This window comes from Ambystoma mexicanum, chromosome 8 (assembly GCF_040938575.1).
Source record: "Ambystoma mexicanum isolate Mex_15411 chromosome 8, UKY_AmexF1_1, whole genome shotgun sequence".
Taxonomy (NCBI): Eukaryota; Metazoa; Chordata; class Amphibia; order Caudata; family Ambystomatidae; genus Ambystoma; species Ambystoma mexicanum.
In genome coordinates, this window is record NC_090929.1 from 235,414,542 (window position 1) to 235,428,506 (window position 13,965).

At 46.3% G+C, this 13,965-nt stretch overlaps 1 protein-coding gene across 2 annotated transcripts in view; it reads right to left on the reverse strand.

Annotated features, from left to right (window-relative positions):
- LHX6 (LIM homeobox 6) overlaps window positions 1-13,965 on the reverse strand; it is a 562,516-nt gene that overhangs the window by 44,050 nt on the left and 504,501 nt on the right. For both annotated transcript variants that reach the window (XM_069609654.1, XM_069609653.1), the window contains exons 6-7: window positions 10,183-10,278; window positions 139-310 (exon numbers count right to left, since the gene is read on the reverse strand). In XM_069609654.1, coding sequence (XP_069465755.1) covers window positions 139-310; window positions 10,183-10,278 — 268 coding nt within the window. The remainder of the gene's footprint in view (window positions 1-138; window positions 311-10,182; window positions 10,279-13,965) is intronic.

Below are 13,965 nucleotides of genomic sequence, written 5' to 3' on the forward strand. Positions count from 1 at the left end.
GAGCAGTTTTTTTTAAGGAACTATTTTTACAACATGAACAAAAGTTCATTCATTATTCTGCATTACGTGGGGCACCATAAACTTTACAACCATTTTCCTTCACTTTAGACACATCCCAAACAATAAGAGCGCACCTACTTTCTATGTATCCATGCAGCGTTACCATCCTCGCTCTGTCAGGACTACTGAAAGGGGAATAGTGAATGTCGTCTGACAGTGACGATGGGATTCTAGACTGTGGTGGTCCTGGCGGCCCAGCATGCTGTGGAGTATGTTTTTTATGCCGGGCTCTGCAGTTCTGAAACCAAACCTGAAAAGAAGAAAAACAGCCATAAAAATGTAATTGAAACACTGTCTATTTAATTATACATTTTATCATTCCAAGATGGCCGCCGGCAGAGGAGGTCGCGTCTGAGCCGCGCTCCCACCGGGCCGCCAACAATAAAGCACAGTAAACTGTGAAATCCGAAAGACTCAGCATCGGATCCTCACCAGCTACTTCCAAGAAGCAGCGGGTACAAGAGCGGCGTAATTTCTCGCAACGAGCACCCCCAGGGCTGACTTCGCCGCCGCGAGAAGCAAGTCCCCTCCCCCATCGAGGGAAAGTCTCCCGGGAGAGGCCGCCGGGAGGACTGCCCAGAGGCTCAGGAGGCACGTGCAGGACCTCCAGACTTTCTACCTGGGAGAAGCGCCAAGGGCGACACACGCCAGTGACCGCGGACACCTCGCGCCCACATCGGCAAAGCAACCGCGGGCGCGGAGGGGGCATCGGGGCTAGTGTGAGGCCTCCCCCCCACTCCGCTCCCCCGCGCACAGGCGGCGTGGAAGAGAAGGGTTCTCCAGCTTACGGAGCGGGATAGGCGGCTGCGGGCCCCCATTGGATCCCCGCTGAGACCACGCGCGACACACAGGAGAGCAGCGGGAAGGAGGGCCACTGCCGCAGAGGAAAGGAGCAGAAGAGACAGAGGTGAGAGTGCGGGCAAGGCATCCCTACCCCTACCAACCCGACATCGGCGCGACAGCTGCCCCCTCACACCGCCCCCAGCATCTGTCAAACATCATAGCACGGACGGAGGGAGCGGCTACAAGGGGGGGTGGAAATGGTCCCCACATAGTAAATCATCGCTACGAACAGTCTCTCTGCTGATCAATCCTGAAACCAGAGAGGTCACACCATAACTCCTCTAGAGACGTCAGGAGTCTTAACTGGACCCCCAGCAACTGAAAAATGTCCAGGGCGAAGGGGAAGGGGGGTGCTTCTCAAGCGTCGACGCAGCCCCCCAGACAAGACTCCAATTTACTCCACATGTGGTCGTCGGAGGCCACGGCATCCTCAAGGGACAGATTGGCAGAAGAAGCCACAACGGACATCTCCCCCCCGAACCAGGGCAATCTCCCCCGTCAAAATATGACATGCATGCCTGGTTCAAGGAGTTGCAAGACAAGTTCATGTCAACAGTTCAAGACCAATTTACCTCAATGAGGAACGATATGAGACAGGCAGTCCAGGAACTGAAATTAGATGTCGCCAAATTGGAGGAAAGGACAGATACCATTGAAAGAATAGTGCAAAATGTAGAAGACGAAGCTAGTCAAAACAGTGAGACACAGGAACACCTAGTTCGGTTAACCCATAATCTCGAAATCCAGTGTGAAGACTTGGAAAACCGATCCCTCAGATCCAATATCCGCATTAAGTACATGCCCGAGTCAGTGCTGGATAAGGACCTCAAGACGGCGGTTCAAGAAGTATTCAGAGATATATTAGAGGAGCAAGAAGCAGCGAACATTGGAATCGACAGGGTGCACCGGGTGGGGCCGCGAAGAACGGGCGCCCCTGGAGAAAGACCACGGGATGTACTCGCGCTCTCTCATCTTACCCACAGAAGGAGCAGATCCTACCGAGAGCGAGGCAAATGGAGCACATTAGGATGAACGGGGCCGACATTCAGTTATATCAGGATCTGGCATCGGTGACACTACTGAAGAGGAGGGAGATGGCCCCACTGGTGAGGGAACTGGTAGCGAAGGAGATAAGATATAAGTGGACTTTCCCTTTTGGCCTTTTGTTCGAGTGGGAGGGCAAACAGAAAAGAGTGACCTCCAGCGAGAAAGGCCTGTGTATAATGGGCCAGCAAATGGAGGAGATGGACCCGAGGGGAGCCAGAGCCAAGGGGGAGCCATATAAGAGGCTGAGAGGATGGGACACTGTGCGGAAAAAAAAGAAACAGAACGGGGTGGGCTCTCAGGGCAACCCGCCGGGGAGTAGAAGATATGCTCCGACACAAATTGTCGGCCTAATCCAAGATGGGGATAGGCGGGAGTAGACTAAGATTGCAATCTCGGAAGAATAGACACACCGCGGCCTGGCGGGGGTCCAGGAAAGGACTCTATCCAGGTCTGAGAATGAAGTGGGGTTTAGGACTCCTTGCAAAGTTTTTCCCGAGTCAAGTGAGGGCAAGGAGCGATAGGCGTAACACCCTAGCAACCTTAGGTGCCTGTGCCCTCCTGGGGATGAAAGTTGAGTTTATGTTAACTGTTAAGGGGTTGTTGGGGAGTTTGGGGGGGAAATTGGGTGAGGGGAACCCCGGAAGAGAGATGAGATCACAACTAGCGGGAAAGTTAGCAGCACCGATAGACTGAATAAGATGGGGAAGTTTAGATTCCTTTCACTAAACGTGAGGGGGCTGAATTCACCGGTGAAAAGGAAAAAGGTGGAGGCTCTGCTAAGGAGGGAGAAGACGGATGGTCTGTTACTCCAGGAGACACATATAAAAGCCCAGGATAGACAGAAGGTAACCCTCAGAGGGTACACGGTCTGGGCACAGGCGAACGCCGGAGAAAAGAGAGCGGGAGTGATGATAGCTGTTAAAAAGGGTCTGGCGACAACTCCCTTAGACTCTCAAGTAGACAGGGAAAGGAGGTACGCATTTGCAAACGTCACACTCGGGGGTCTCCGGCTAACCCTAGTGTCAATATACGCACCAAACACAGGGCAAGACGGCTTCCTCCGAGACACCCTGGAGAAACTAGAGGGGTTTGCGAAAGGGGAGGTAATTTTGGGAGGTGATCTACACATGGCCTGGCAACCTAGAGTGGATAGGAGTGTGGGAGGCTCTCAAGGTCAGGGGGCCCCATCAAAACAGCTCAAACAGAAAATGGAGCAGTTGGTACTGCGAGACGCTTGGAGGGAACTGAAGCGTCAGGCTAGCGGGTTTACGTACTACTCGCATGTGCACAACACAATGTTGAGAATAGATTACTTCTGGGTGTCGGTGGGACTGATAGGGAAGATACAGGGTCTGGAAACAGGCTCCATCGCATTGTCAGACCATGCCCCGCTGTGGTTGGATATTCAGACTCCCGAAAGGGAAAGAGGCCTCTGGAGGTGGAGGCTGCCGCCAGACATTCTCACGGACCAGGTGTTGGGACAAGCAATAGGAGACAAAATCAAAGAATTCTTTGAAACGAATGACACAGGAGAAGTACCTCTTGGGACCGTTTGGGAAGCTATCAAGGCAGTGATCAGGGGGCACTTTATAGCGTTGAAGGCCACCAAGGATAAGCAGAAGCATGACTGGGAACGAACGCTGCAAAAGAAAATAACAGACATCCAGGAGGAGCTGGCGGTCCACCCCACCAGAAGCCTCAAAAAAGCACTGAAACATGTACAGGGTCAACTGGATATGCTTCGTAATAAAAAGGCTGAAAGATCCCTCCTATATCTAAAACAAAAATACTACATCAAGGCTAACAAGGCAGATAAATACCTTTCAAGACAACTCAGAGAAAAACAGAATTCAATGACTATAGTGAACATCAAAGATGCAAATGGAAAAATACAAACACGCACTAAGGACATGGGGGAAGCCTTCAAGGATTTCTATAAAGAACTCTACACGTCAGAGCACCCAGATGATGAGAAACAAGACAGATTCTTACAATCTCTCTCATTCCCGAAAATATCGAAGGAGGACAAATTAGTGCTGGAATCACGGATAACAGAAGAAGAAGTCCAGAGGGCAATAGCAGATCTTCCAAACTCTAAGGTACCAGGCCCAGATGGCTTCACGGCCCTCTTCTATAAAAAATATGCAGACATCCTCACTCCAGTCCTGACCAGGCTACTGAACACATTTAAGGACAATGGAAATGTTACCCCCTCCATGAATGAGGCAAAGGTCCTAGTGTTCCATAAACCAGGTAAGGACCCCACCCTCCCGGCCTCATACTGCCCCATTGCCCTGATGAATTTGGACACAAAGATTTACCCTAAGGTTCTGGCTGCTAGACTGTCTCCCCTCCTCCTGACCCTAATAGACACAGAACAATTGGGCTTCATACCTGGCAGGCAAACACATGACAATTTAAGAATAATAACACACCTGGTAGAAAAAACAGGCATTACCCATACACCGGCAATACTACTGTCCTTAGACGCCGAGAAGGCATTCGACCTGGTAGAGTGGTCCATTCTTTTTAAGACACTGCACCACATGGGATTCGGAGAACAATTTATAAATATGGTCAAAGCCAACTACAAATCCCCATCCATTAGAATTGCAATTAACGGGGAGGTCACAGACAGGGTGCAGATCTCAAGAGGAACTAAGCAGGGTTGCCCCCTCTCCCCCCTCTTATACGCCATATTCTTGGAACCTCTCCTTATCAAATTGAGGGAATCGGCTGGGGTAAGGGGGATAGAGATGGCGGGCAGACAACACAAAGTCATAGCATACGCAGATGACATGCTCCTGGCCCTAGAGGACCCGGCTAGTTCCCTACCACAAACCCTAAAAGAACTTGAGGTCTTCGAGAGATTTCAGGATTAAAAATAAACAAGAAGAAATCCGAGATACTCATTCTAGCAGGGGACAAGGGGACACTGATAGAAGAGGCGGGTTCCCTGGGACTAAAAATAGCAGAGGAGGGTATCAAGTACCTTGGGGTGACACTCACACACAAGGTGGATGGGCTTTTTGCGAGAAACTACCCACAGCTGTTGACTAAAGTGAAGAAAGATCTAGATAGGTGGAATCCGCTAAGGGTCTCCTGGTGGGGCAGAATACAGTCCGTGAAAATGAACATACTCCCCCGGGTGTTATATTATTTCCATGCCCTCCCAATAGCGGTCCCAAACTCCTTCTTTAAAGCTCTGTCAAAGGCTATCTCGGCCTACGTGTGGAACAGGAAACCCCCACGAGTGGCCAGAGCCATCCTTACAGCCCCAACCAAGGCAGGCGGAATGGCACTTCCACACTTCAGGAGATATTATCAAGCAGCACAACTTTGGGTTCTGAAAGAGTGGCTGGGGGATGGTCAAAGATCAACCTGGGTGACACAAGATAGGGCGGTTGCCAGGACCCCCCTGGAGGACCTACTTTGGAAGCAAAAACAGCATAGGCATCCGAACCTACGCATAAGCGAGGTCATGAAAACCACCTTAGAAGCCTGGGATGAACAAACCAAGAGGGGAATAATGACCACCACACTGGCCCCCTTCACGCCCATAAATCGAAATCCACAATTCCCTCCGGGTCTTGATCCGGGGGCATTTGAAAAATGGGAAACCGCAGGATGCAGGAAAATAGGGGAAATGATCCAAAACAAAGAAATAAGATCATTTATGGACTGCAAAAAAATGTGGCACCTCACAGAAGCGGATAGATACAAATATGAACAAATCAAACACTGGGTTACCACACCAGAGATCTTTCAGTGTGCCTCCAGGGACCTAACACCTTTTGAAAAATTCCTAATCACCAATCCAGGAGACAAGAAATTGGTGTCCACACTATACCAATTTATCAACACACAAGACGAAGAAATCAAATGGACATACATGAAAAGATGGGAAAGCACGCTGGGGGAAGAGATTACCAGACAGCAATGGACAGAGCTGTGGGAGGGAATCCCAAAACTCACCTGGGCAGTGCAAACCAGAGAAATATGGCTTAAAATAATTACTCAATGGCATTACACTCCAGAGAGGATCAAAACAATGTACCCGGCAACGTCAGATCGCTGTTGGAGGGGATGCCGGTCATCCGGTTCATGGAGACACATTTGGTGGGACTGTCAGGGTGTCAAGGGCTTCTGGCGGGAAGTGCAAGCTGAAATATCGAAAATGTTCCCAGAGGCCGACCAAATGGGGGAGCGGGTATGGTTGTGCGGCTTTAAGGACTCACAGGCCAAGAAACTACATAAAGCACAATGGAGAGGCCTCATGGGTCTAATCATTGCCGCATGGGCAACGATTGCCCAAAACTGGAAAAAACAAGATCCGCCACTAGTATTCACCTGGTTGCAGAAGGAGTGGTCGAAAATGACGATGGAAAAGATTACGCACAACCTGCAGGACCAAAAGAACTCCTTCCTGAAGGAATGGGAGTGTCTTAGAATACTTGAAGTCGCACTATATGGAACAATGGTGCCCACACAATATTAAAATGTCGGACTTATATAGCACGTAAACCTTCTTGATGTGGATCGGAATGTGGAGAGACTCTTCCGGGGGGAGGGGGGTGGATGGGAGGGTGCTTATGTTGGGTTAAATATGTTGTTGGTTTACGATATGAAATTAATAAAAATATGTTTTAAAAAAAATTATACATTTTGTTATACATTTTAGGTGACAATATCAACATTTGTACAAAGACTCTAGATTTCCTATTTGGAGAGACGTACTCATTCTTTCTAAACAATGAGGTTAATTCACACAAGAATAAAGTGCTATGGTTAAACCCAGTGGCGATGTGCAATTTACACACAGTTATAATGAAGCAGATTCACAAATTGCTCAAACCCTTGTGTATTTAACTATTTGGAATCCATACAGTTGATTCAGCACTACCTGAGTAATATTTTTTTCTGTTTCCTTTCTCAGATATAGTTCATCCACTGTTAAACCCCAATCTTTGCTTAGCGCTCTGAAACAGATAGAAATACAACCAAAATGTAGCGGCTGTGCTGCCCTCATCCTAACTAACTTCTAAGGGAACCCTAGGACTCTAGGAGCTGTTTTATGTTGCTTGGGAGTACTCTTTCAATGTGAAACATATGTTTTGTTATGTCATATGACATAGGTGCTCAACTGCCAGTGGTGTGGCCTTGACGGACTAAGGAGAAGAATCTATGAGATTCGAAAGGACCCTGGCTGGACATATATATGTGAAAGTGTGTTTGTATGTTTGGGGTTGGCTCCAGCTCCATAACAGTTGGTGGGCTAACATTTTGGCCCAAGGTCGTCATATCAGTCTGGGGTGTACTGGCGATAGAGAAATTTGATGAACCCCACTAATTCGCCCTGCACAGGCGTGAAGCAGAGGTCCAGCACTGTGCTATCAGTATAGGCATTTCGGGAGATTGACGATTTTGCGATTTTTTAAAAATAGTAAGTTATGATCCATTAAAACATACACAAGGCTATAGGGGTGTGCCGCCAATGATCTATGCCTTAATGCCATTAAGATGGATATCCTCCTCATTGGATAACCAGCTTCCTCCTTTCCTCTCACTCTCTGGCCACCCACCCTGGGCCTTCTTCCTGCTCCTACCTGTGAGAACCTCGGGTCTTCTTCGATTCAACACTCTCCTTCTCTCCTCTCTAAGAAGTCACACTACCAGCTGCACCTCCTCAGAGGTATTCTTCCTTATCTCCCTTTCCACAAGAAGCTCACTGTCTCCAGAGTTCTGGTGCTCGCTAGGCTGGACTACTGCAACAGCCTCTTTCTAAATCTGCCTGCCTCTATTCTCCGTCCTCTACAACTCATCCAGAACAGGACTGTGAGACTTGTCCTTGGCCTCATGCCCAAGGATCGTATCTCTCCAGCATTGAAATCTCTTCATTGGCTCCCAGTGGCGGCAAGGATCAAGTTCAGACCCTCTGCATCGTCCACAAGGCTTTCTAGGGCCGGTGACCGCAATACCTTCAACTCTCTCTACCGAGGTATCTTCCTACTCGGGCCCTCCACTCCTACATCTCCAACTCCTTGAGGGTCAGTCACTTCTCCAAGCAACGAGTTGGGGGCAGATCTCTTTCTTTAGCTGGTGCCTCCCTCTGGAACAGCCTCACTGCCTCTCTGAAAATTGAGCAGTACCACATCCGGTTCCGGAAGCACCTCAAGACCTTCCTCCTTTGCTTCTGCCCTCACTCTTCCTCTCCCCTGCTGATCTCCTGTCTGATGAACACCCTGGCCACCCTCTGAATTAGGGCCCAGGTCCCTGCTTGTTCAGCTGCATCCCTGAACTGCTTCTTGGCACCCCCTGCACTAGTGGTCAGTATCTGTAACCCTGCAGCCCCGCCTCTTGGACTTATTAGACAATTGTCTGCACTTCTGTGCACCCGCACTTGCCACCCGTTGGCTTCACTACTTGTTGTTTCTGTTTTAACTTTGTCCTGCACTCCAACTCCCCACAGCATAAGAGGACCCAAAAGCAGAGCAAAGTCACCTTGCCTAAAACAACATAATAACCAAGCATACCCTTTTACCATCATATGCTGAACAATCCCTTTTAACAGTGAGGAAATGTATACGTGATAGGTGCACCAAGGCCGCACTACACAGGGTTGCATGTGTTCTAGAAGTGTAACTGCACCGGGGTTGTCTGTACTTCATGTCACTGCAGAGGTATGTTTGCGTTCTAAGATTGTAATATAACTAGACAAGTCTGACATATAGGGAAGCCTCAAGGTCACGTACAAAAGAAGCTGACTTTACTGGGGATGTCTGAAAGCTGAAAAGTACTTTCATTTCTCTTTTTCTATGTATACAGCACGTTTGCCAAACTTATGGATATGCACCCAAGACAAGCGTCTAGAAATCCAACAGTTTCAGCATTTGTGTGGGCGTGGGATAGGCATTTGTCAGGCAGTGCCATAATGTCACGACCTACGTAACATTATGTTGTTAACAGTTGGCATAAGTACCTGGGTATACGACGGCAAAGGCCTATAAAAGAGCCAACACGGTTGGCTTTACCAATGCTTTACCAATGCTTCTTTTTAATGTGAAGTCAATGCAAGGAACTAATACAAGGACCTACATATTGTATTTGGTTAGGACATTTTTATCACACGAGGAGCTGATTTACAGCTGAAAATAAGCCATAACCTTTCAGAAGAATAACTCGAAATGACAAGGTTAGCCCCATAAAAGCCCATACTTTGATGATACTGCCTTCTAGCTCAAGGAGTTCTGAGGAAGGTGTTTTTAGACATAGATGGGCAGGTCCTGGGCGGGTATGGCCTTAGGGATTAGTATGGTCATGGGTTCTCAATGGGTGGGTAAAAAGCCAACAAGTCTCATAGGCTGTGTTGCCCCTCCTCATATGATATGATAGGTTATTTATAATGCGCTAAATACCCCAAGGTTTCTAAGCGTGGACCCAGGGATCGAACCTGTGGTCGACTTGCTTCCAAGGTGAGCACGTTGCCCCTGAGCTATCCTCCCGAGCATCTATGTCCTGTCTGTACTCTAATGCAAATAGTTTCGACGGTATTGGTGGTGCTAAAGGACCACCTAGTAGCCAAAGCTAACAAATCAGTACGAAGTTAATGATATTAAAGAAAGGGATGCTGTTGTGAAGAACGAAGTGAAGGAAGGCCTATGTGAAAGGCAAAAGGCAGAGAGGGAGAGGGAAAAGTATGGCCTGAGAGCGGTGGGGCATTCCAATAATCGCATTAACTGCAAATAAACTCTGAACGAGTGAGGAGACAGCACAAGGAGGAATCAGAAAATGGTGAGAGACCGCTGGACCGTGCTGAGCTGTTTACATTTTATTTTTTTACAGGTAACCAGACAGACTTTTTCAAATAGATAGAAATGTGCTCTGAAACCTGAAGATCACATGTGTGTTCATTGCCCTGTTCTGTAGCTGTTGCAATATTAGTGTCATTTTAGTTGAAATCTCTGTAGAGATTGCATTGGTGCGATCCAGTATCACTTCTTTCAAGGGGAGAGGGCCGGCGTTCGGGAGTCAAGTAGGGGGTTACGTTTAAAGACATGTGGACGTGTTGAGGGCACACTTGTGAGGGTGTGCACACGTTGGAACGTGGACGCGAGGTTATTTCCCAAGACCACAGACCTTCGAGGCCTCGTCTCTTGCAGAGAATTGACAGAAGCGATCATGTCTGACTCAATAAAATCTGCAACAGCACCAAACTCTCGATGCGGTCCTTACCTGTATGACCCGTCGACTCAGCCCCGTCATATCCGCAAGTTTTTGAAGGGTTTGCGCATCGGGGTTGTTGTCCTGTGCAAATTGTGCTTGCATGACCTGAATAAAAGAGGACGTGGCACAGGTTATGAGGACTATTTATTGCAGGTCTATTGTACTTCAACTTCCATTTCAATACAAATCTAAAATACATGGTATTGTCTTGGTTCTGTTGATCATTGTTGGACCACAATAGGCAGACAGGTTTCTTGACTCCACTTCCAACCAAAGATTTTTTAAAAGCATGTGTATACATTATTGAAACATAATTACCACACACCGTGGGTAATAATAAGCAGCGCTCAAATACCTGACGGTTCGTAGCGCTATATAAATGCTAAATTATTATATATTATTATTATTATTATTATTATTATTATTATTATTATTATTATTATTATTATTATTATTATTATAATGGCTATTGTAAAACCCACATATGAATGCAGCCTACAAAAAAATAAAAAAAAAATGCAATGAACAAAATTAGGTTTGAAATACAGTTCTGAAAGGGTCCACATGAAAGCATCACTAGAGCAGGCGACACAAATAAACCATTAGTATAGACAATTCATTAAACTGAAGTAACAAAGAACCTAACTAAAACATAGGCGTGTGAAAGGCGTGTGAAAGGTTTGGGGGTGTTTGATCGTAAGAAAATCGATTGTGGCAAACTAATAGAAAAAAAAACAATGGGCCCGCATGCGATCATTTTTCATATGATCAAATGTGCTCAAACCAACCCACTGCGCACCTCCCACCAACCATCCCCCTTCCCTACTTACCTCTCTCCTGCCTGGCAGGTGCACTTCAACCCTGCAGCGTCAGATCCGTCCCTTTAACACGGGTCGGAACCCACCCCGCCAATCCCTTTTTCTTTATTTTTTTTGTTCCCCCACCCCCAATATTAAGGCAAATACATACCGAACATAGTGAGCGGGGCACACCACATCAACCGCCGCTCCACATGCTCAGTATGTTACCTTGCTTCACAGAACGTTGCCATGGCGCTGTGCCCTGTTGCACAGCTTTACATGCTGAGGATCTTATGCACTTTCTTTTACTATGTCACAGGCTCTGGGCGAATCACACGATTTTGAAACCAATATTACTAAAAGTCAGGATTAAAGAAAGGACACAGGTCTTTCAATTAGCTACCTTTATTGAAGGACTTCTCAATACATATTTTCGTCTACCAGTTGCTAACTGTAATAACTAAAGCATGTCCCACTTATGTCATATTTCACGACCACTCCTATTAAGATATATATGCAAAACCATTCACCTCGAAACCCCATCTTTCCTTCACTACAAAGTCAAACCCATCTCCACACAAACACAAGACAAGACAAGACAGCCGGCATCTTCTACACATTCCACTCTGCAAACTAACATGCACACAAAAACAAGCCTTTGCCTAGTGGGCACCCAGAGGATAGAACACCCTAGCGCTCTACATCTGCACTGCACCCTCCATTACTACTTCCTGAAAGGCCCTCAAAACACACCTGTTTCCCTCACACATAATCCAGCCCCTCCAACTCCCTGCTATCACTTATGTTTATGTTTATTATGTATATATAGCGCTTTAATCCAAAGCGCTTTACAGTATAACAACAAGGTACAATAATGAAGAAGCATATTTACAATCATGAAACAAACCTGTGATACAATATGTAGAACAATTTACTTAGAAGGAGGGGAAGACGGAAGGGAGGGGAGAGGAGGTAGGTAAGGAAGGTTTCAATGTCCGATTTGAGATCTATCCTAATCGTCCTGCCCTATTCTGGAGACTTTTTGTAACTTCTATTTCATCTCCCACCTTTTGCACCTTTGAACCTTGTAAGGTGCTCTAAGACCACAGCTGAACACAAAATAAAAATAAATAAATAAGCCAGGACATTCTAATTTACAATGTATTACTGAAGAGATCTGATATCTTTCCTCTGTATATGAATATATGTGGACACCCTTCAGAGCATATTAACCAATATACCCCACTTGCGTTCAACAGGACCAACCTATAGCACTTTGTCCAGAGCATAGAAAGAACACAATGATGATAGTTTAAAACCCCTCCAAATAAAGTTGGTGTACTTCACAAGAACCACAGAGGATGCGTTTTGCATCCCTCCACATACCCTGAAACACACTGAATCCAACACGTACCCGTGTTTCACTGAAGAGATTCTCAATCCAGCTATTACTCTGATGGGGAGCAGGTGCAAGTGGATCTATGTCACCTGGCCTAAGCCCCGCCCACCTGGTGCTTTCCTGCCTGCCGCTCTTTTTCACCACTTAGCAAGCCCCGTCCACCTGGTGCCTTCCTGCCTGCCGCTCTTTTTCACCACTTAGCAAGCCCCATTTAATCTCAATTGATCTTCAAAATATACCACTTATATACACCAATTGTGAAATTAGTGTATATAAGTGGTTTGAAGATTAATTGTATGTGGAAATGGTTTTAGATTGTTTTAAAAAAAAAAAAAGAAAATAAAGTAAATTGTTTGAAAATCTCAATATGTTCTTGTCATAAAGGAGTGCCCATAAAGGCCAAAGGAAGTCAATCTACAAAAGTTATAGAGTAGAGTCTGTTTCACTTGCCAGTTGTACCAAAAAGGACCTCTAGAGAGGGGTAGTCGCTCTGTCTCCTTGTTCTTTATGTGAAAAATAATTGACAGAAGAAAAGGCAAGTGATGAAGGAGCATTGTGATGAGGGAGAAGGACTAAAACGGCAAGGACTGTGACAAAGAAGAAGCACTGTGATGAAGGACTGGTATGTAAGACAAGTCCTTTGACCAAAAAAAAGAAGTGTTATGAAGGATTTATGACAAATAACTTTAATGATGAAGGACTGTTATGAGTGAGAAAGACGGGCAATAAAAAATGTCTAAGTAATGATAAGGACTGTGACAAACATGCTGGACTGTGGTGAAGGAGAGGGAATGTGATGAAGAAGGAATGTAAAGGAGGGGGACTGTCATGAAGGAAGACTGTGATAAAGGAGGACTGTGAGAGAGTACTGTGGTGAAGGAGATTGTCAGGGTTCCTCATTACTGAGGAACCGTGGGTGCACAATATGCCTTCCGACGATGAACGAATGTTAACATTGTCGTAACCTCTGTCATACAAAATGAATGTTGTTTCCACGTCATCACGCCTTCTCATCCCGGGAAGCATATTACTGGGCAGATTAGCTAGAAACTCCCGTAGCAACATTCTATTGTTGCAGGTACGCGTGTTCCTCGTTTGTCCTTGTTCCTCCCTGTTCCGTGCATCCGCTCTCCTGGGCTCCTGCTCCAGCTTTTCCTCTGCTTCCCCAAGCAATTAGCTGCAACCCTGTCTTCGCTCCTCCGAGTGCCTGCGCCAACCGTGTCTCCACTCTCCCGAGCGCTCATGTTCAGCCTTATCTCAGCTCTCCCGAGCGTCTGCTTCTACCATTGTTCTTTTCAGTCCCCTGTTCCACTGTAAAATTCGTTGTAAAAATTGTAGATATATTCAAAGCACCAATAATATGTTCTAAATACATATAAAGAAGGATAATGTCTTATTTATGTTTTGTTTACATAATGTATAGTTTTTTAAAGTATTTTAGTAATTTTGAAGTATCCTTCTGTTTTTTATTTGAACTCTTGTTTCATTTATCTTGCCCTCGTTGTTGGATTGCGAATTTTTGGAATACACAACCTACTCTCCATCTTTACTACGAGAGGTAAGTTTCTGTTGGGGTTTTCTTCCCAAAAAGGG